The sequence below is a fragment of the Puma concolor genome, chromosome B1, assembly GCF_028749965.1.
Source record: "Puma concolor isolate L17-30 chromosome B1, mPumCon1.1.hap2, whole genome shotgun sequence".
NCBI lineage: Eukaryota > Metazoa > Chordata > Mammalia > Carnivora > Felidae > Puma > Puma concolor.
In genome coordinates this window covers 50,828,555-50,853,340 of record NC_141670.1, presented here as the reverse complement: position 1 = coordinate 50,853,340, position 24,786 = coordinate 50,828,555, and the positions used below count along the sequence as shown (strand labels likewise).

At 35.1% G+C, this 24,786-nt stretch overlaps 1 protein-coding gene across 9 annotated transcripts in view; it reads right to left on the bottom strand.

Annotated features, from left to right (window-relative positions):
- The window catches only part of HMBOX1 (homeobox containing 1), a 196,574-nt gene that overhangs the window by 103,487 nt on the left and 68,301 nt on the right, over positions 1 to 24,786 (bottom strand). For all 9 annotated transcript variants that reach the window (XM_086703791.1, XM_086703792.1, XM_086703790.1 and 6 more), the window contains exons 2-3: positions 18,310 to 18,389; positions 2,238 to 2,714 (exon numbers count right to left, since the gene is read on the bottom strand). In XM_086703791.1, the coding sequence (XP_086559917.1) occupies positions 2,238 to 2,714; positions 18,310 to 18,332 (500 nt within the window). In that variant the 5' untranslated portion in view covers positions 18,333 to 18,389. The remainder of the gene's footprint in view (positions 1 to 2,237; positions 2,715 to 18,309; positions 18,390 to 24,786) is intronic.

The window sequence follows — 24,786 nt, the reverse complement described above, 5'->3', positions numbered from 1 at the left end:
AAGTATCCTAACTATACAACAAGTGGCAGTTTGTAAATTAAATGCTGGTAACAGTGCATAAACATGTATACATTTAATGATGAAACGTGAATGTGCATTTATTTAATTTATTAAATTAAATAAATAAATGGTGGGATTTAATTACAAATCCTATTCATTGCTAAATAGGTTTTCTGTTTATTTTGAAAACATAGTTGCATTACAACAATATGCCAATGTAAGAGTTAATAGTTAAGTTTTTAGACCATTATAGTCAAGCTTTAGATCTTGGTCAATCTCCCAGAGCCCTTTGTTAACATGAAAGTTTCCCTAAATTTCATGGCAGTCTAATACACATTTGGGAATTAACTATTATATGTTAAAAGCTTATTAAAACTGATTAATGACAGCAACAAAAAACAAGTAGCATATAAATTTTATTAGTGATACCCTCTCTACTCAGAATAATTAAAAGCTAACCTTGTTATATTTCAGGGACTTAAGTAACTTCTATTTGCCCAAATGGTTTTCTCGCTCAATCATGACAATGATATACATATTAAAATCAAAAGAACACCTAAACTGTGGCTAGCTGCTTTAATAAATGACAATGAATTCAAAGCCAAATTGATCGCTTATATTTTTAAGTTTTAAACATTTAAATAACAGGGTCCAATGGCTGCTCTATGAACCTATTCATCACAGGAATTACATTGGCATCTAGATGCAATAGCCCTTCAACTCATGATTCCATATAAGGCAGTGTAACCCTAAAAACAAATTTGGGACTGTTTGTTTAAAAGGTATTTTACCACGGCAGCACTATAGAATAGATCTCCCATACGGCAATATTAAGTCACCATTATACTATCTTCAAGTCTTAAAATCTTTAGGAAGAACTATAACTCATAGGTTTTAATTTTATTTCTGACAAAATTCGTACTGTAAATTCTTTCATTATCTATTGTAACTACCTGCAGGCTATCCTCCCTACTACAGTAGTGGTAATCTATTGAAAACAATGCTTTTATCATGTCTATTCCCACAGACCTGTAAAAAAGCCTTAATTCCAGTCAAATTAAACATAAACTACTTGCGTGGAACTCAAATCTTCCAAAACCTGTACTGAGTCGTAATATTCTTATTACCATAGTCTAGCCCATACAATCTTTAGAAGCCTAAACATGTCTTGCCTTTTCTACCTATTATTTACTATTCCCTTAACTTTAAATAAAATTCCTATATTTCAAAACAAAGGCTATTCTTTCAGATTTAGCTCAAATTCATCCATTCACATAACATATTAAACCGTTACTCTGTGTCAAGGACAATTCTAGATTCTGGAAACACAACATTTGAAAACACATGGTTCTGTCCTCAAAGTGTTCCAGGTCCAGTGTGAAGTCTTTCCTAATCACCTCTGTTGAAAGTGGACTTCTGTCTTTTTCAGTGTTTAAAACAACAAAGGCTTATACTTCCCTTGTAACGGATAACAAAAAATATATAAATATATGCATCTCTTAAATTAGAACTTTAGCTTCTTAGGGGTAGAAACCATGTCTATTCTTCTTCGTAAGAACACTTTTTTTTTAAATTTTTTTTTTTCAACATTTATTTATTTTTTGGGACAGAGAGAGACAGAGCATGAACAGGGGAGGGGCAGAGAGAGAGGGAGACACAGAATCGGAAACAGGCTCCAGGCTCTGAGCCATCAGCCCAGAGCCCGACGCGGGGCTCGAACTCACGGAGCGCGAGATCGTGACCTGGCTGAAGTCGGACGCTTAACCGACTGCGCCACCCAGGCGCCCCAAGAACACTTTTTAAATAACAGGTCCTCAAAATTCTTTTGTTGTGGTATGTTAGAGTGAAAAATTAAGAGTGTATACATTTTGTATCATAAAATCATCTCTCTCAAAAATTCTAAGGATCAAAAAAAAATTCTAAGGATCAGAATGTGTCTGTTAAAAATCCAGAAAATACAGATGTTAGCAATTAGAACTACAAAGAGAAGGCTAACTTCTGCTTTGGTAAACAGAATGTAAAAGGTTTATCAAGCAGCAAAGAGAAAGGGCTAAGGTAGAGAAGACAAAATCTGAATTATAATCATAAAATTAGAATTTTTTTTTCTTTCATCTCCAAGAGGAGAAGGGGGAAATCACAGTTCTTAACAGGTAAGTAGCTGAAATACAGTATATTACTCAAAACCAGTCTAAGAACACAGACATTCTGGGGACTCTTGAGTAAGCAGAATAACTAACCTCATTAACTCCTCCACTTTATCATCTACATCTAGGTCCTCTTCTGAGGCTTCAAAACTGTATGACCTCTGACCCATGCTGTTTGCATGGTAGCGAGTGGGTGACATCTTTCCATTGGATGTAGATAATCGCTCGTTATTCTCTCTCCCATTTTGATTGGTAGTGCAAGGCTGTGGGGAGGTATCATAACTGTTGCTGGGTGATGGGGACATTCCAGAATGCTGGGTCTGTGTGGAAGCTGTAGCTGTAGAGGAAGATGCTGGAACATTGTTGGTACTATTCCCATAAGAACTTCCTCCATAGCTGGACCTTCTTCCAAACTTGTCACTATGCTCTTGATCAAGACGGTCCAACGTTTCCAAGGCATGGAGAATTTCATGTTTAGTCATTCCAGTACGCCGAAGGCGCTGAAGCAGATCTATCTGCTCTATGGTAAATCTGGGTTCATCTGTATAGTGAGACATGGTTTCCAGCAAACTAAAAAAAAAAAAAAGTTTATTTACAATACTACCAAAAAACGTATCATTATAGAGAATGCTCAGAAGATGCAAAATATTTCTACACCTTAATGAAAGTGATTAAGACATTACTATTATAAAAAATTACATTATATATTATAATAATCTCTCCATGCCAAAACATTATTGTCATGGCAAATGGAGTGGTATAGTTACGGAGTTTATTAGCAGATGGACATTAGATATAACGTAAAACCCAATTTGGCATACAATTTACATTTTCTGCAATTTGGTAAATATTTGAAGCATAATTTCAGATATGGCATTAATACCAAAATAACAGATTAGATATATATACTTTTAATCCTAGCTTATCTGATTACTTGCAGGTATTTTTACCATCTCAAATTCAGTACTCTACATTAGAGTACTATTAATGAAAAGTTATTGAGAAAATAGTTTGTATTGTCTCGATTAACTAAGTATCAGCAAAACTGACCTAGGAACTCTATTATCTTCATTTAGTGTAAACAAATGATTTGGTAAGGTAAGCCTAGGCAAATACTAGTAACTAGCAAAAATATTTAAATGGAAAAGAGAAGTACATTAAAAATCTCATTAAGCATTTCACCCACCACTTAGCAATTTCGTTTAGTATCTCATCTCCGTAATGCATTCTCTCTTAACAGTTATCCCAAGAAATTGATCTTTCATGGTTGTAGCCAAACTATTCATTTTTCTTGGAAAATTGCTTCCACATGGTTCCTTTAACTAACACAAGAAACTGTAGCACACCACAAAATGCCAGAGTCATAACAATATTAAGTTTAAGGAAATTATCAAATTTAAATACTCTCACTACTTGAATTTTTTTCTTATAAAACCTGACTATCCTAATTTAAGATTTTTTTTAAGTGGTAATTTCTTCTATTTTTACTATTATAGTTCTAGTGCCAAATAGGATTCATGGCATACAGTAGGCTCTAGATAAGTGTTTGCTAATGGAAATAAACGTCAAGGAATTTTCTCAACCTTTACAGGTAAATATCTGTTCTGGGCCAGTTCTCCATAGCTGTTCAAAGTCTGTTTCTTCATCCCTCTCTACTGCAAATTTATTGAACGTTCACTTCTCGGCAGGAATTGGGCAACAGTTTCATATAATGAAATTTCATCTAATCTTCAAAACAACCCTCTGTGGCAGAATTTTAAGATTTTATATTGACTGATTATTGGGGAAACTAAGGCTCAGATTGGTTCTGTACCTTGCAAAAAGTCTGATTAAGAGCAGAAAAAAGATTTAAACCTAGATCTTACTGACTCCAAAAGCATGTATGATTCCGTTTTCCAGTATATTGCAGAACTTACTGGAATCCTATGATCTGGGATATAGGCTATACTCTTTTAAGTCTCCAGTTAAAACCACTCAGATAAAATCACTCTACTGATGGACTAGGGGTTCTAGGAATAGTTTTTTTTTTTTTTAATCTTTGCTCCATCTGGAATTTATATTTACTTAGTAAGTGTGAAAGGATTTCAGCTTTATTTTTTCCCAAATGCTTCACTGAGTAATATGTTTCTTTTCCTCTAACCTGAAATACCACCTTTCTCATATGCAAAATATCCATACAAATCTGTATCTATCTTTGGATTCTCTATTCTATTCCATTGATTGTTTTGTCTTTCAAATCCTAAAAATAAGCAGACAGAAATCTAGACCTTTTATGTGAAATCACTCTAGTTTTAGAGACAGGCTAATTAAAAATAAAAACAAACATTTTGTGAACCAAAAATAACATGTTGCAAGCCATTTGTGGTCACAGGCTACAATGTCTTACACCTAAACATTATCTTCTGTTTTCTTCCAATACTCACTGTGACAAGCTATCCATGATAAAAGTCCTATTTTTATGATTACTGTATTGCCTAAGTTTCTTCCTCCAACATTTTATAATGAAAAATAATAAACATACAGAAAAATTAAAATAAAATTACAGTGAACACCCACATACTAACCATCTGAATTTTCCCATTAGCATTTTACTTACTTTATAACTATCCATTATATCCATTAACTATCCATTCCCTATGCATTCATACCTACATTCATACCTACATTCATCTTCTTTTTTTATGCATTTCAAATTCAGTTACAGACATCTGTACACTTCCTCCTAGACACTTCCACATGCATTTCATTAACTTGAGTTCAGTTATTTGTTCACGTTTTTCTTTTGAGGTAAAATTTACATAAAAGAAAATGCATAAGTCTTATGTTTACCATTCTAAGAGTTTTGAGAAGTACATACTGTAAAAATGAAATACATAAAAAATAAAATAAAAATAATTTAAAAAGGGACACTTGGGTGGCTCAGTCAGTTAAGCATCTGACTCTTAGTTTTGGCTCAGATCATAATCTCACAGTTATGAGATCGAGCCCTGCATCAGGCTCCACACTGGGAATGAAACCTACTTGGAATTCTCTCTCCTCCTCTCCCTCTGCCCCTCCCTGACTTGTGAAAACATCTGCGTGCTCTCTCCTTCTCTCTCTCTCTCACGCACACACACACACACACAAAATCTGTGAAAATGTGTATGAAGATAAAGAATTTTACTACCACTCCAAGAAGTGCCCATTTCCAGTTAATCCTTGGCCCCTTCCCAGTTAATCCGGGACTGCTTCTCTCATAGGGAACCACTGCTCAAATTTTTCCCACCCCAGATTAGTTTTCCCTGTTCTAGAACTTGATATAAATGGAAGTTCTATGTACTCTTTTGTGTAATTTCTATGTACTTTTTTCACTCAGCATAAAGTTTTTGAGGTTGATCTACAACCTTGTATCAGTAGTTTGTTCCTTTTTATTGTTGAGTAGTACTTCATTATGGGAATATACTACATGTTTATCCATTCTATTTTAGACACATGGACTGTTCCCAATCGTTAGCTACCTAAATACTGTGGCTATTACAATTGTACTTTACTACTTGTTAGCTTAATAAATGCCCCCCTGCCACATATATCATAAGCTGGTTGACAGAGAAGAGAAAATTTCACAATCAGAGTAACTCATTTACTTTTTTTCCTGACCAATTTCAAAAGAACAATACACCCTGCTTAAAATAAATGATATATTATTAAAATGCTATGCAGTGTTGCTAATGTTCTATGCTCTATGCTAGTTAACATTACACTGTTATATTCACTGTGAATATCCATCAAGTTGTGACTATTGATAGGTGTATTTTTCAGTAGGTATATTATGCTTAAATAAAGTTTGTTGAATATCTATGTGAACATTTTCTGAGTGGCTTATAAGTACACTTAACACTCCACTTTCTGTTATAACCCTTAACCTTTTGTCTGCTCCATCCAGTGCTTAGTAATATATTAACCCCTAATCCTAGGAACTTCTCTTTAAAATTAGCTGCAAACGACATAAACAAATGGAAAGATATTCCATGCTCATCAATTATAAAAGCCAATATTGTTAAAATGTCCACACTATGCAAAGCAATCTACAGATTTAATGCAACCCCTATCAAATTACCAATAGCATTTTTCACAGAACTAGAGTAAATCATCATAAAATTTGTATGCAACCACAAAAGACCCAAATAGCCAAAACAATCTTAAAAAAGAACAAAACTGGAGGTATCACAATCCCAGATTTCAAGATATACTACAAAGTACCTTGCTACAAGATTTCAAGATATACTACAAAGTACCATTACTACAAAGCAGTAGTAATCAAAACAGTATGGTACTGGCACAAAAACAGACACGTAGATCAACAGAACAGAATGGAGAGCCCCGAAATAAACTCACGATTATATGGTCAACTAATCTTTGGCAAAATACCAAGAATAAGCAATGGGGAAAAAACATTCTTTTTAACAAATGGTGTTGGGAAAACTGGACAGCTACATGCAAAAGAATAAAATTAGACCACTTTCTTATACCATACACAAAAATAAACTCAAGATGAATTAAGGACCTAACTGTGAGACCTGAAACCATAAAAGACCTAGACAGAACAGAGCACAGGCAATAATTTCTCTGACAACATCTTTCTAGATAGACCCCTGGGACAAGGGAAACAAAAACAAAAACAAAAACTATTGAGACTACATCAAAATAAAAGGCTTCTTTCTGCACAGCAAAGGAAACAGCACAACTAAAAGACAACCTAATAAATGGCAGAAGATACTTACAAATGACATATCTGATAAAGGGTTAGTATCCAAAATACATAAAGAATTGACCCATCTATTTGCTGTCTACAAGAGACCCATTTTCAACCTGAAGACACCTTCTAATTGAAAGTGAGGGGATGGAGAACCATCTATCATGCTACTGGTAGTCAAAAGGAAGCTGGATTAGCCATACTTATATCAGACAAACTAGATTTTAAACTAAAGGCTGTATAAAAGGTGAAGAAGGGCATTATATCATAATTATGGGGTCTCTCCATCAAGAAGAGCTAACAATTATAAATGTTTATGCATCCAATTCGGGAGTACCCAAATATATAAAACAATTAATCACAAACATAAGAAATCTTATTGGTAAGAATGTGGTAATTGCAGGAGACTTTAATACTCCACTTACAATGATGGACAGATCATCTAACAGAAAATCAAAAAAGAAACCATGGCTCTGAATGATATACTGGACCAGATGGACTTCACAGATATATTCAGAACTTTTCATCCTAAAGCAGCAGAACACACATTCTTCTTGAGTGCACATGGAACATTCTCCAAGATAGATCACATGCTGGGTCACAAAAGAGCACTCAATAAATATTGAAGAATTCAGATCATACTACGCACATTTTCAGATCACAATGCTATGAAACTTGAAATCAACTACAGGAAAAAGTCTGGGAAAACCTCCAAATGCATGGAGGTTAAAGAACACCTTACTAAAGAATGAATGGGTCAACCAGGCACTTAGAGAAGAAATTTAAAAATATATGGAAACAAATGAAAATGAAAACACAACAGTCCAAACCTTTTGGGATGCAGCAAAGCAAAGGCAGTCATAAGAGGAAAATACATTGCAATCCAGGCCTATCTCAAGAAACAAGAAAAATCCCAAATACAAAATCTAACAGAAAACCTAGAGGAACTCAAAGCAGAACAACAAAGAAACTCCAAGGCCAGCAGCCAAGCAGAAATAAACAATATAGAATCCAAGAAAAACAGATCAATGTAACTAAGAGCTGGCTTTTTGAAAAAATAAACAAAATTGATAAACTGCTAGCCAGACTTCTCAGAAAAAGAGGGAGGATCCAAATACATAAAATCATGAATGAAAATGGATTTATCAAAACCAATCCCTCAGAAATACAGTTATCAGAGAACACTATGAAAAATTATATGCCAACAAACTGGACAACCTGGAAGAAATGGACAAATTCCTAGACACCCACACACTACCAAAACTCAAATGGGAAGAATAGAAAATTTGAACAGACCCATAACTAGTGAAGAAATTGAATCAGTTATCAAAAACCTCCCAACAAATAAGAGTTCTGGGCCAGATGGCTTCCCGGGGCGGGGGGGTTCTACTAGATATTTAAAGCAGAGTTAATACCTATCCATCTCAAGCTGTTCCAAAAAATAGAAACGAAGGAAAACTTCTGGACTCATTCTATGAAGCCAGCATTACCTTGATACCCAAACCAGACAGAGACTCACCAAAAAGGAGACTTACAGGCCAATATTCCTGATGAACATGGATGTAAAAATTCTCAAAAAGATACTAGCAAAATGAATTCAACAGCATATAAAAAGAATTATTCACCATGATCAAGTGGGATTCATTCCTGGGCTGCAGGGCTGGTCCAATATTCACAAATCAATGTGATATATCACATTAATAAAAGAGAGGATAAGAACCATATGATCCTGCCAATAGATGCAGAAAAAGCATCTGACAAAATACAGCATCCTTTCTTAATAAACACCCACAATAAAGTTGGGATAGAAGGAACATACCTAAACATCATAAAAGCCATATATGAAAAGCCCACAGCTAATATCATCCTCAATGGGGAAAAATTGAGAACTCTCCCTGAGGTCAAGAACATGACAGGGATGTCCACTCTCATCGCTATTGTTTAACATAGTGCTGGAAGTCCTAGTATCAGCAATCAGACAACAAAATGAAATAAGAGGCATCAAAATTGGCAAAGAAGAAGTCGAACTTTTACTTTTCACAGACAACATGATACTCTACCTGGAAAACCTGAATGACTCCACCAAAAAGCTGTTAGGACTGATACGTGAATTCAGCAAAGTTGCAGGTACAAAATCAATGTACAGAAATTGATCGCATTTCTTTACACCAATAATGAAGCAACAGAAAGAGAAATCAAGAAACTGATCCCATTTACAACTACACCAAGAACCATAAAATACCTACGAATAAACCGAACCGAAGATGTAAAAGATCTGTTTGCTGAAAACTACAGAAAGCTTATGAAAGAAACTGAAGAAGACACAAAGAAATAGAAAAACATTCCCTGCTCATGAATTAGAAGAATAAATATCGTCACAATGTCTATAGTACCCAAAGTAGTCTACACATTCAATGCAATCCCAGCCAAAATTGCACCGGCATTCTCCTCAAAGCTAGAAAAAACAATCCTAAAATTTATATGGAACCAGAAAAGACCCTGAATAGCCAAAGTAATATTGAAAAAGAAAACCAAAGTGGGAGGCATCACAATCCCAGACTTCAGCCTCTACTACAAAGTTGTAATCATCAAGACAGTATGGTATTGGCACAAAAACAGACACTCAGATCAGTGGAATAGAATAGAGAACCCAGAATCGGACCCACAAATGTATGGCCAACTAATCTTTGACAAAGCAGGAAAGAATATCCAATGGAATAAAGACAGTCTCTTCAGCAAATGGTGCTGGGAAAACTGGATAGCAACATGCAGTAAAATGAACCTGGACCACTTTCTTACACCATACACAAAAATAAACTCAAAATGGAGGAAAGACCTACATGTGAGACAGGAAACCATCAAAACCCTAGGGGAGAAAGCAGGCAACAACCTCTTTGACCTCAGCCACAGCAATTTCTTGCTCGACACATCTCCAAAGACAAGGCAATTAAAAGCAAAAATGATCTATTGGGCTCTCATCAAGATAAAAAGCTTCTGCACAGCAAAGGAAACAATCAGCAAAACTAAAAGGGAACCAATGGAATGGAAGAAGATATTTGCAAATGACATATCAGATAAAGCGTTAGTATCCAAAACCTATAAAGAACTTACCAAACTCCACACCCAAAAAACAAATAATCCACTTAAGACATGAGAAGAAATGAACAGACACTTGCCAAAGACGACATCCAGATGGGCAACAGACACATGAAAAGATGTTCAACATCACTCATCATCAGGGAAATACAAATCAAAACCACACTGAGATACCACCTCACGCCAGTCAGAATGGCTAAAACGAACAACTCAGGAAACAACAGTGCTGGTGAGGATGTGGAGAAACGGGAACCCTCTTGCACTGTTGATGGGAATGCAAACTGGTGCAGCTGCTCTGGAAAACAGTATGGAGGTTCCTCAAAAAATTAAAAATAGAGCTACCGTTACAACCAGCAATAGCACTACTAGGAATTTACCCACAGGATACAGCAGTGCTGATTCATAGGGGCACGTGTACCCCAATGTTTATAGCAGCACTTTCAACAATAGTCAAATTATGGAGAGAGCCTAATTGTCCGTCAACTGATGAACGGATAAAGAAGATATGGTTTATATATACAATGGAATACTACTAGCAATAAGAAAGAATGAAATGATGCCATTTGCAGCAACACAGATAGAACTGGAAGGTATTATGGTGAATGAAATAAGTCAGTCAGAGAAGGACAGATATTATATGTTTTCACTCATATGTGGACCTTGAGAAACTTAACAGAAGACCATGGGAGAAGGGAAAGGGAAAAAAATATAATTACAAACAGAGAGGGAAGGAGACAAGCCGTAAGAAACTCTTAAATACAGAGAACAAACTGAGGGTTGATGGAGGGGTGGGAGAAAGGGGAAAATGGGTGATGGGCCTGGAGGAGGGTACTTGTTGGGATGAGCACTGGGTGGGTGTTGTATGCAAACGATTAACCACGGGAATCTACCCCAAAAACCAAGAGCACGCTTTACACACTGTATGTTAGCCAATTTGACAATAAATTATATTAACTATATATATATATAAAGAATTTATACAACACCAAAAAAACAAATAATACAATTAACAAATGAGAAGACAAGAACATTTTTCTTTTTTTTTTACATTATGTAAAAGATTTATTATATGTCATAAAGGTAATATGTGTTATTTTATATATATTAACATTCAACTGTTTTTAACTATCATTTTTTCTCTGTTGTATTTTCTATAACAGTGACTTTGTTTTTATATTTTTAAATTTATTTTTTTAATTTACATCCAAGTTAGCTAGCATATAGTGCAACAATGATTTCAGGAATAGATTCCTTAGTGCCCCTTACCCATTTGGATCATCCCCATCCCACAACCCCTCCAGCAACCCTCTGTTTGTTCTCTATAGTTAAGAGTCTCCTATGTTTTGTCCCCCACCCTGTTTTTATATTATTTTTGCTTCCCTTCCCTTATGTTCATCTGTTCTGTATCTTAAAGTCCTCACATGAGGAAGTCCTATGATTATCTGACTAGTTTTGCTTAGCATAATACCCTCTAGCTCCATTCACATAGTTGCAAATGGCAAGATTTCATTCTTTTTGATTCCCGAGTAATACTCTATTGTATGTATGTATGTATGTATGCATGTATGTGTGTGTATATACATATGTATGTATGTACGCATGGTATGTGTGTGTATATACATATACATACCACATCTTCTTTATCCATTCATCCATCGATGGACATTTGGGCTCTTTCTATACTTTGGCTATTGTTGATAGTGCTGCTATAAACACTGGGGTGCACATGTGCCCCTTTGAAACAGCATACCTGTATCTCTTGGATAAATACCTAGTAGTGCAATTGCTGAGTCATGGGGTAGTTCTATTTTTAGTTTTTTGAGGAACCTCCACACTGTTTTCCAGAGTGACTGCACCAGTTTGCATTCCCACCAGCAGTGAAAAAGAGATCCTCTTTCTCTGCATCCTCACCAACATCTGTTGTTGCCTGAGTTGTTAATGTTAGCCATTCTGACAGGTGTGTGAGGTGATATCTCATTGTGGTTTTGATTTGTATTTCCCTGATGATGAGTGATGTTGAGCATTTTTTCATGTGTCGGTTGGCCATCTGGATGTCTTCTTTGGAAAAGTGTCTATTTGTGTCTTTTGCCCATTTTTTCACTGGATTGTTTGTTTTTTGGATGTTGAGTTTGATAAGTTCTTCATAGATTTTGGATACTAACCCTTTATCTGATATGTTGTTTGCAAATACCGTCTCCCATTACATCGGTTGCCTTTTAGTTTTGCTGATTGTTTCCTTTGCTGTGCAGAAGCTTTTTATCTTGATGAGGTCCTGATAGTTCATTTTTGCTTTTGTTTCCCTTGCCTCCGGAGGTGGAGACTTTTTGAGTAAGAAGTTGTTGTAGCCAAGGTCGAAGAGGTTTTTGCCTGCTTTCTCCTCTAGGGTTTTGATGGCTTTCTGTCTTACAGTTAGGTCTTTCATCCGTTTTGAGTTTATTTTTATGTATGGTGTAAGAAAGTGGTCCAGGTTCATTTTTCTGCATGTTGCTGTCTGGTTTTCCCAGCACCACTTACTGAAAAGACTGTCTTTTTTACATTGGATATTCTTTCCTGCTTTGTCAAAGATTAGCTGGCCAAACGTTTGTGGGTCCATTTCTGGGTTCTCTATTCTGTTCCATATCTGAGTGTCTGTTTTTGTGCCAGTACCATACTTTCTTGATGATTACAGCTTTGTAATACAGCTTAAAGTCTGGGATGGTGATGCCTCCTGCTTTGGTTTTCTTTTTCAAGATTGCTTTGGCTATTCAGGGTCTTTTCTGGTTCCATACAAATTTTAGGATTGTTTGTTCTGGTTCTGTGAAGAATGCTGGTGTTATTTTGATAGGTATTGGATTGAATATGTAGATTGCTTTGGGTAGTATTAACATGTTAACAATATTTGTTCTAACTATCTAGGAGCATGGAATATTTTTCCATTTTTTTTTTCGAACAGACATTTTTCCAAAGACATACTTGGGGCGCCTGGGTGGCTCAGTCGGTTAAGCGGCCGACTTCGGCTCAGGTCATGATCTTGCGGTCCATGAGTTCGAGCCCCGCGTCAGGCTCTGTGCTGACGGCTCAGAGCCTGGAGCCTGTTTCGGATTCTGTGTCTCCCTCTCTCTGACCCTCCCCCATTCATGCTCTGTCTCTGTCTCAAAAATAAACGTTAAAAAAAAAAAAAAGACATACAGATGGTCAACAGACACACGAAAAGATGGTCAACATCACTATCAGGGAAATGCCAATCAAAACTACAAGATCCCTAGGGGCACCTGTCAGTCAGTTAAGCGTCTGTGTTAGGCTCAGGTCATGATCTCACGCTTCATGTGTTCGAGCCCCGCGTTGGGCTCTGTGCTGACAGCTTGGAGCCTGGAGCCTGCTTCAGATTCTGTGTCTCTCTGTCCCTCCTCCCCCCCCTCCCCCGCCCCCCGCCGACGCTCTGTCTCTCAAAAAACTTAAAAACAAAAAAACAAAAAAAAACAACTACAAGATCTCACCTCACACCTGTCAAAATGACTAAAATCAAAACCACAAGAAACAAGAAGTGTTGGTGAGGATGTGGAGAAAAAGGAACCCTTGTGCACTACTGGTGGGAATGCAAACTGGCGCAGCCACTGTGGAAAACAGTATGGAGGTTCCTCAAAAATTTAAAAATAGAACTACCCTATGATGCAGTAATTTTACTACTGGGTATTTACCCAAAGAAAACAAAAAACTATTTCAAAAAGATAGATGAGCTCCTATGTTTACTGCAGCATTATTTACAATAGTCAACTTACGGAAGCGGCCCAAGTATCCACTGACAGATGAATGGATAAAAAAGATGTGGTATAGATATACAATGGAGTATTATTCAGTCATAAAAATAATGAAATCTTGCCATTTGCAACAATATGGATAGAACTAGAAAGTACAATGCTAAGTGAAATAAGTCAGTCAGAGAAAGACAAATACATATGATTTCACTCATATGTGGAATTTAAGGAAGAAAACAAGTGAGCAGAGAAAAAAGGGACAAAGCAAAAAACAAACTCTTAACTATAGAGAACAAACTGATGGTTACCAAGGGGAAGGCTGGTGAGGGATGGGTGAAATAGGCGAAGAGGATTAAGAGTAATCCTGTCATCAATTATCATGATGAGCACTGAGTATATAATTGTATCACTATATTGTACATCTGCAACTAATATAACATTGCATGTTAACTATACTGGAAATAAAATTAAAAATTAAATTAAAAAATAAAAGATTGACTGCCCAATCCCTTTAGTAATCCAAAAAACTGACCCCTTAATTTACTGATTTGATAGGCTGAGGTTTCCATACACCATTCTTTTCTCTTGTAAATAAAGTAGGCCTGTCCTTTGCTAACATCAGTCTTAATGCTTTCAAAATACTTCATAAACTGACCTTACTTAAAATTTTTATAATGTTTTATTTATCTTTCAGAGAGAGAGAGAGAGACATTATGAGTGAGGGAGGGGCAGAGAGAGAGAGGGAGACACAGAATCCGAAGAAGGCTCTAGGCTCTGAGCTGTCAGCACAGAGCCTGACAGGGCACAAACTCGTGAACTGCGAGATCATGACCTGAGCCGAAGTTGGACACTTAACTGACTGAACCACCCAGGCACCCCAAAACTGACCTTAATTTAAATTTTTTTTATTTTTTAATTCAGAGACAGAGACAGAGACAGAGACAGAGTGCAAGCAGGGGAAGGGCAGAGAGAGAGGAGACACCCAATCCGAAGCAGGTTCCAGGCTCCAAGCTGTCAGCATGGAGCCTGAGGTGGGACTCAAACTCACAAACTGTGAGATCATGACCTGAGCCGAAGTCAGACACCCAACCAACTAAGCCACCCAGGTGCCCCCAAAACTGACCTTACTTAAATGAGACTTCAAGAACTGTTTTATTATATGGACCAAAAAAAAAAAAAAAAAAAAATATCAATCAATACAATAGTATCTGTATATAATTCTTCAAACCTTTCTCTGTATGGAGCAGCAGTCTGTATGTTAGCATAAAGCTAAAATAAATTTTATGTGAATTTAACCAATTACTGAAAAGAATCCATCCTAAAGCTTGTATTGGAAATATCAAAACAATTCACACAGAATCTAAAACAATTTAGTATTTTAGGTAATTTCAGATTAACTAACTATGGGAAACACTTTTATCCCAAAAGCTATAAAAGGAGATGACAGCCAGAAAAGGAGATAATGTGTATTATTTTGTCTGCCTAGAAAGCCTCACTGTTTCCAATCACAGGGGTAGGTACACAAGGAAGTCAAGTCTTGCTTTCATCAAAATATTTAGGTTAGACCAGCAGTAAGATGGACAGTCACTCTAACTGTGCTCAGTTGCAGGAAGACATTAGTTCGGTACATTCTTCAACTTGTGGAAGAAGCCACTTTGTAGCAGAATAAAGCAGACATAGCAGGAAATGCAGAGCAAAAGGGAAAGCTCTGCAGTGTTCATATTCTTTGTTCTAGCAATTCCTGAGACCCTGCTATATCTCTGCTCTTACTGTATGTGATGTAAGAGCTTAAATTTCCTCCCAAAGTTTGTTTAAATTAGATGTTTGTGCCTTGCACCAAGAGAGGTCCCTAGTACAAAGATATACCTAACGTAAAAAGATCTACAATTGCTAGAATGGAAGGTATGATCACTATAGAGTAGAATAACAATGGCATGATGAGCAGGATCAAATCCTACACATAACACTGAAGGTACTATGTTTCACTGAGAAAATGCCAAGATTAGAAGTTTTCTTAGATATCAAGAATAGTATTTCAATGTGCATTAACATTAACAAAGGTACATTCTGTCATTTCTACACTTTGTTTCTTATAATTTACCTAAAGCACGTAATCCTGAAATTATGGCAGTAAATGACCTACAAAGTTCATCTATGTCCACAATACCAGCAATTCTTTTATAAGCAGAAAAAAAGATAATGTGTAAAAACTGAATTAATTTTCTTCTGTAGCACAAATACTATTCACAGGATAAGGAGTATCTTTCACTTTAAATTACTAATCTGAATGCAGACTCAGGCCAACAATAATTGAAAATGATGTGAGAAGAATTTTGACACTGCAGTAACACAATGTTTAAAGCAGAAAAGAACAATTAAATTCAGGAATTATGACTCAGTTCATAAACGGATACTCTAAAAGACGATACTGTATCAGACCATAATAGTAAACCTATTTTATAATAAATTTTATCCCTACTTGGATATGCACCTAAACCCTTCTTAGATAACCATGAGGTCCAGAACACTTTCTTAAACTAAATTCTACAGGGGCGCCTGAGTGGCTCAGTCGGTTAAGCGTCCGACTTCAGCCAGGTCGCGATCTCGCGGTCCGTGGGTTCGAGCCCCGCGTCAGGCTCTGTGCTGACAGCTCAGAGCCTGGAGCCTGTTTCGGATTCTGTGTCTCCCTCTCTTTCTGACCCTCCCCCGTTCATGCTCTGTCTCTCTCTGTCTCAAAAATAAATAAACGTTAAGAAAAAATATTTTTAAAAAAACCCTAAATTCTACAAACATATAAAGCAAAGAAGGTTAAACCATCCACAAATGATTAATCTTGAAATCACCTGTGCAAAAATGACATTACTACCTTGCTTGTAAAGCATTAACAGTTAATAAGATTTTATTAAATAACAGCATTTTCTTCAGTTTGATTCTGCTATCTTTTCATCTAGAATGAGTAAGCAAAATATGATCTAGTCATAAGTTACTTTTGTTTTGCATACATGGTATTTACCACATGATGATCTAACACATTCTAATCATAATATTCAACTAAAGATGTACTCAGGCCCTTCTTAGTATTTATGGCACATTAACCTCTTTCATAATTATTATTGCCATCAAAGGAGTGGAAGTCTTAAAGTTTAAAAATGACAGGAAGTGAGAATAAGTGAGAAATGAAGATTTACTGGGGATTGAGTATGTTAAGATGATTCTATAATTCAAACCAATAGGAGAACTGACTAAAGCAAAACAATAAAAAAAGTATAAAAAAGCAGTATAAAAAAGACAGCAGTATAAAAAAGTTCTTTCATATATAAAAAGACTTTGAGAGAAACAAAATTATATTTCACTATGCCAATCACACTTTACAATAATTACCTTTATATTATCATTAAGATGACATTTTTTATTGTAGCCACCTCATACATGTTTGGGGAAAAAAATTCAAGTAAAAACATGCAAGTTTATAGAAGGAAATATAAATTAGGTATGGAATCAGAGATCTGGACACCATTTAGAGAAAAATCATTCATTCAACTAACATTTACTGAATATGCCCTATGTGTCAGACCTTATACAAGGAAGAAAGGATGCAACAAGGAACTAATCAAGCAAAAACTCCTCACCTCATCATGCTTACATTCTAATGGCTATTAAAAATAGCTATCAGCAATTATATCATTAAAAAAAAAGGAAATTAAGTCCCAAAGCAATGCAGTGCCTTGCCATTTCCCAAAGATAGCTATTTACCAAAAATTCAGGCTACAGTTTACATTACTTGGGCCTATTCCAGAGACTTTTCGATATGTGATAGAGTCAATGAGACAGGAAAAAACTTTAATGAAAAACCTAAATAATAAAGAAAATCTATGTTAATGTCTATTTACTGGATTAGAGAACTGTCAAACAAAACGGAAGGAATTTAATCGAAACATAGACTACACCAAATTTTAGAAAATACTTATGCTAAAGCCACTCTGCATTAGACCTCAAAGATGCACTTAATGAGCTAATAGATACTTTATCTTTTCTAATATCTGAAATTCCCGGAAAACTTTTATTCAGAGGCCTATTTAATATGAACTAGTGGTTACAGTTCATATCCTAGCACAAAAAAAAAAAACAAAACTCTCAACATAATACAACCATCTCAATTTGTATTTTTTGCCTGACTCCAAAGAAAGGCTACCAATGACATTAGCTAATAGACTTAACTACATTATCTCCAGTAGGTAAAGGAAAATGGCTAAGGTGCTTAGGAGCCTGCATACAAAGGCAGTGTTAAAGTAACATGCTTCCAATATTCTGCTTGTCACAAGGAATCGAATAGTAGCTAGCCATCTATTTTGGAAGTTTCTAGGCTATTAAACAGTTTGAAATAATTAGTAGAGTAGTTTCAAGTTGAAAATTAATGTCAGACTTCAAAGTTGAAAACAGAAGAGAAAGGTAATTTGAAAATTCATTCCTTTCCACATAATTATGAAAAAATTCTTTCAACTCTACAAATGACTGCTGTCATTTCTGGATCATAATCATAATGATTTCTTCACTTTATTAAAACAATTAGGAGATAAAATTAAGAAAAGGACTAGATACTTACACCACTGGAAAGGAACTGAGCATACTTTACATGAGGTGAATCAATATCCTTTCTAGAGATGATCAATGTTATTTATCATTCTGTAGAATAAAGACAGAAAATTCAGAAATACTTGGTAATCAAATGTTGAATAAAAATTTTAAATTCATATTGTAAAGATATTAACAGTCAACATCAAGTAGCCACGTTTTAAAAATTATTTTGTAATTTTAAATGAAACCTTGGTTTGAAGCAAAATTTTAAAAATAAAAAAATATTGATAGCTTTCAAAATTATTACCTTGGAAAAAGTAATGAAAATCATACCCCTGAAATTTAATCTGTTATCAGACATCACTCAGGGAAACATTTAAACTTGTGACGGAACATATATATTATTGTGACATTCAAGCCTTTAAAAAAAAAATGTTTATTTTTGAGAGAGAGAGAGTGTGTGCACAGCAGGGAGGGGCAGATAGAGAGACACAGAATTTGAAGCAGGCTCCAGGCTCTGAGCTGTCAGTGAAGAGTCTGACGTGGGGCTCGAACCCACGAACCCTGACATAATGACCTGAGCTGAAGTTGGATGCTTAACTGACTAAGCCACCAGGCACCCCTCAAGACAACTTTTTGATAACAGTATCAGTGCATTTATGTAGAATCCTCCAAAGCAAAAAAACCATGATTGCAGCTAAAGGTTTTAACTGTGGAATAAATTCTGGGGTCTACTTCCATGTATTTTAGTACTTATTTAACTACTAGCCAAATCTTGAGTGACTTAATTTCTCTAAGTCTCAATGTCTGCATCTATAAAACAGGGATGATTGATAACTACCTTGAAGAGCTATAGAAGTTAACACATTTTTTTAAATGGTGGTCATGAAGCACTTCACAAACTCTCAAGTCGCAGGGGCTGTTATTACCAATTTAAAAAGGAGACTAATACGCATGTTGCTTTAGATTACTGAACACAATGTAAATTAATAGAGTGAGTCTAGTACTTCTATCTTCTGATTAGCATTCTACTGCTTTTATTCACCATTCAGACCCTTCGACCCCTTTCAATTTAGACATAGATTTTAACAAAAAATGAAATCTACTATTCATGGTTTAGAAGCTAAAGATCATGTATTACTGACTGGACTTATTAGCAGTTTCAAACCACAATCTAAAGAGGCAACAATTTCCATTAACTCAAAGTTAAGATTATAAATTACACGAAAGTTAAAAATGTTGATGTCAAAACTCTCACACTAAAATACACACTCAGCACTGAATTATATTAAGCAAGACCAAAGTGTCTAACAGTGACTAATGATATATGCGAAATGTAGAGGGTAAAGTTAGAAACCTTTCATATTTGCATATCCTGAATTGTAGCTTTAATGAAGTTCCTGTTGTGGTTAATTTTCTTGCTGAGTTAAAAAATACCTGTCCTAAAAAAAAAAACAGAAGTACAAAGAAAACCTACTGAAAATGCTGCTGATTGTAAAAATATCAAAACTAAGCCACAAAACTGATTAATGGTCAATATACACTTTTCATTCTTGCTCAAATCCAGTTAAAATATGTTAAATTCTGAGGCCCCTGCATTACTCAGTCAGTCAAGTGTCTGACTTCGGCTCAGGTCATGATCTCACGGTTTCTGAGTTCAAGCCCCACGTCGGGCTCTGTGCTGACAGCTCAGAGCCTGGGGCCTGCTTCAGATTCTGTGTCTCCCTCTCTCTCTGCCCCTCCCCTGCTCGTTCTCTCTCTCTCTCAAATAAATAGACATTAAAAAAATTCACTAAATACCTACTTGCCCTGAGATAGGCATAAAATCATAACAGTAAGATAAGACCCCAGTAATGCAGGAGCATATTAAACTATAGGAGAAGGTCAAATAAAAATTATACACACACACACACCCCTACCTCTATAATAACATGCATAATGTGATAAGACTAAAAATACAAGGTTTCTGAGAGTAACAATTTAGAGATTATTTTAGGCTACAGAGAACTGGGAAGACTTCTTAGAGTGAGATCTCAGCTGTTAGCTGAAGATTAGAATAAGACTTCCACCAAACCAAAGTGTGAAGAGAAGTGTGAGAATCCGTGGAGGAAAGATTTTGGGGAGAAGGAACAGTTAAAGGAGACTATGAGGTACGCTTAGGGATTAAACAGACCTTTATTGACAGCCTTTTACATGTATACGTGAGGAATATATAGACTAGAAAGGGAATCCTTCCACAATCTTCAGAGGGCTGGTAAATGCCTCACAACAATCCTGACTGACCTTTATTATGCAAGTATGAGGACCACGGTACAACTGAATCAGACAATCTCAGAAGTAAATCACCAAAGATTGTCATTTCACAAGTGAGGAAACTGATATAAAGTTACTGATACAGACTTGTGTAACTGCAAATCACTGCGTTTATGTCATTCATATTATAGATATAAATGGGCTTAAAATATTCAGTAGAACTAAAATATTCTAGGGGCACCTGGGTGGCTCAGTCGGTTTAGCATCTCTCAGGTCATGATTTCACAGTTCATGAGTTCAAGCCCTGCATCAGGCTCCACACCGACAGTACAGAGCCTGCTTGGAATTCTCTCTCTCTCACCCTTTCTCTCTGCCCCTCCTCTGCTTGTGTGTTCTCTAAGTTAAAAAGAAAAAAACATAAATAAATAAAATAAAATAAAATAAAATAAAATAAAATAAAATAGAACTAAAACATTCTAAAAAAGCAAGCAAGTACGGTGTTATGAGTTCTCTACTTTCAGGCTCATTGTCACAAAGCCCCCTCTACATAGAAAACAGATTTTTTTATACCTTGTTTTAAAAATGAGTTTAATAATTAAATAAAGATGTATATTAAGATCACAGCCATTAGAAAGGCCATTATCAAAAAAAAAAACAAAAAACAGAAAATAACAAGTACTGACAAAGATGTGGAGAAAATGAAACCTTCTTACGTTGCTGGTGAGAATGTAAAAATCGTGCAGCCACTATGGAAAACAGCACGGAGGTTTCTTAAAAAACTAAAAATAGAAATACCTTATGATTTAGTACTTCCACTACTGAGTATTTGCCCAAATAAAATAAAAAACAATATATCAAAAATATATATGCACCCCTATGTTTATTACAGCATCATTTAGAATAGACAAAATATGGAAGCAACTAAGTGTCCACTGATAAATGAATGGATAAAGAAAATGTGGCATATACATACAATGCAATATTACTCAGCCATAAAAAAGAATGGAATCTTGCCATCTGAGAAAACATGGATTGACCCAGAGAGTCAGATATGAGTCAGATTGAAAAAGACACATGCCATATGATTTCACTCACGTATGGAATCTAAAAAATAAGTGAACAAAGAAAAATCAGAATCAGACCTATAAATAACAGAAAACAAACTGATGGTTGCCAGAGGGAAGGGAGGTGAAGGGATAAATAAGCAAAATGGGAGGAAAGTGGGATACAAGCTTCCTATTCTGTGATGAGTAAGTCATGGGAATAAAAGGTACAGCATATGGATTATAGTTAATGATATTGCAAAAGCACTGTTTGGTGACAGGTGGTAGCTACACTTGTGGTGAGCATAGCATAACATTAAGAGATGCTGAATCACTATGTTGTATACCTGAAATTAATGTAACATTGTGTATCAACTATACTCAAAAAACTTAAAGCATAAGAAATCTGAGCTTCAGAAGGTTTTAAGGATAAAAGTTCATGGATACTGGATCACATTCAGCTCTAAAAAGCAAGTAACCTAGGGGGCCACTGGGTGGCTCAGTCAGTTGAGCACACAGCTGGTGATTTTGGCTCAGGTCATGATCCCAGGGTGGTGGGATTGAGCCCCACGTCAGGTTGAGCATGGAACCTGCTTAAGATTCTCTTTTTTCCCCTGTCCCTGTCTCCTGTGTATGCTCTGTCTCTTTCTAAAAAAATAAAAATAAAATTAAAAGTAACTTATAAAAGTTAAAGAATCAGCTCCTCATTGGACTCTTCATCTTTTGTACTTTAAAAAGAGAGAAAGAGAGACAGAGTGTGTGTTGAAGAACATTCTCAGATGACAAAGATAAAATAATTCTGTACCAACAAAGCTTGCATTTTGGTATGAGAAAAAAATTTGTAAATATGTAAAAATTCAGAGAATGTATTTTTTCAGGCATCCCAACTAAGAAAAATAATTAAGAAAAGGTTCTAACTAAGAAAAAACAAACCAGAATAAAAGATGTGGTAATAGGGAAGATGAAGAGAAAGGATAATACTGTAAGCAATGAAACTTCCAGTTTCTATTATATAATACACATTTAAATAATAACCAAATGTCTAGGAATGTATAACTTGTATGATAAAGACTCCTGAAACAAAGGCTATATCATAAAAGAAATTTTAATAAATTTCTAAACTATACAAAGTAAAAGAGTTGTAGACAGGTGAAATGAAGGTAAGCAGAAGTAAAAATACTTCCAAGATCTCACAAGGAAGAGGCTCAAGGGAAAAAAAGAAGAGGGGCAGAAAATAAAAATACCCTTAAAAGTCTCATCTCTTCAAGGTCAAGGAGCCGGCAAGGAAAGCAATGAGCATCTTTTGGGGGAAAAGAGTATTTTGTTTTCAGGTAACTGCAGAGAAACATGTATCAGTCAAGGTATAATTTTAATGTCAAAAGTACTTATCAGTATAAAGAGAAAGATTATATAATTATAAAATATACAGTTTATGATTAAAATATAAGAGTTACAAACTTGTATACACAAAATAACATAGCAGGTAAGAAAGCAAAATTTGCTAGAACTTTAATAAATTTATTTTAAAAAATAGAAATATACAGTAATTTCAGTATACTTTTTAGAATAGACAAATACAGTTGGAAAGAATATAAATTTAATTATAGTATCAATTAACATGATTTTTAAAAGCTACCTTGTAACCCTCTAACCAAAAACAGATTTTCCTATGTTCACTACCATGACTTATCATAAACATGGTCATAATGAAAGTTTTAATTAACTTCAGAGATATATACCTTAAAATTTTCAAAAAAAAAATTACAATATCTTTCCTTAAAACCTATGACACTAGATAATCTTTGGATCAATTAGGAAATCAAAAGGGAAATTATGCTCTATGTGGTAAGCTATGACAATATATAAATAAAATCATAATTAAAACCCATGTGATCCAGTAAAATTTATATGCCGAAGTAAATTTATGGCCTTAAAGAATTTTAATATTTTTAAAAGGCAAGAGAGAAAAACACTTAAAAAAGAAATGAGAAAAGAAACAAAATTTATCAAAATAAATTAGGAAGAAGAAACTAAGAGATATTACTAAGAGATAAGAAGTAAAGACTTTATAGAGAACATAAATAAATCGAAAAGGTAGCTCTTTGAAAGATGATTAAATAATCAGAGTCTAATGAGTGGGTGGAAAAAAAAGGGAACAAGAGGAGTGAAAACTCACACGATTCAGAATGAAAGAGAAATACAACCACAAGTATAGGAGATAATTAAGAAAACAAGACAAATTTTAAAAAGACAAATGCAATTTCATGGCAATTCATTTCAAAACCTGAAAGAGAAGATAATTTCCCAGTAAAAGAGAAAATATCAAAATTGACCCAAGAGAAATGAATTGAGGAGAACAAAACACCATAAATTAAAGGTAATTAAAAATCTACTATAGAAAAACATCAACACTGGCTGGGTTCTCAGTAGATTCTTAATCTTTAAAAAAAAAACATAATTCTAATAAAAGTAAACCACAGAAAAATACAAAAAATGTTCCAAGTCATTTTATCAAGTAAAAATAACTCAATGCAAAAATCTAATAAAGGTACTAGTACATAAAATATACCCATAAACTGATTTCACTTTAAAGTTAAATATGATTCTAGGGGCACCGGGGAGACTCAGTCCGTTAAGCATCCCACTCTTGATTTCAGCTCAGGTCACGATCTCCCAGGGTTCATGAAATCAAGTCCCACGTTGAGCTCTGTGCTGACAGTGCAGTCTACTTGTGTCTGCACACATGTGTTCTCTCTCTCAAAAATAAATAAACATTAAAAAAAAATTAAATGTAATTATAAATTTAAAAAAATAAAATTAGACAATAGAGTCCAGGCACATGTCAAAAATAATATACTACTATAATTTATTGCAGAAATACAAGTGGTTCTTTTTTAATCAACATAATCTAATACATCAACAAATTAAGGAGAAAAAAATCGTATCATCCTATCATTAGATGCTGAAAAGCATTTGATACAATTCAGCAACCATTTTTTAAATGTTTATTTATTTATTTTGAGAGAGAGAAAGAGTACTGGCAGGGGAGAGGGGCAGAGAGAGAGGAGAGAGAATCCCAAGTAGCTCCATGCTCAGCACAGAGCCCAATGTGAGGCTTGATCCCACGACTGTGAGATCATAACCTGAACAGAAACCAAGAGGATACTTAACTGACTGAGCAACCCAGGCGCCCCTCAGCTTTTTAATAA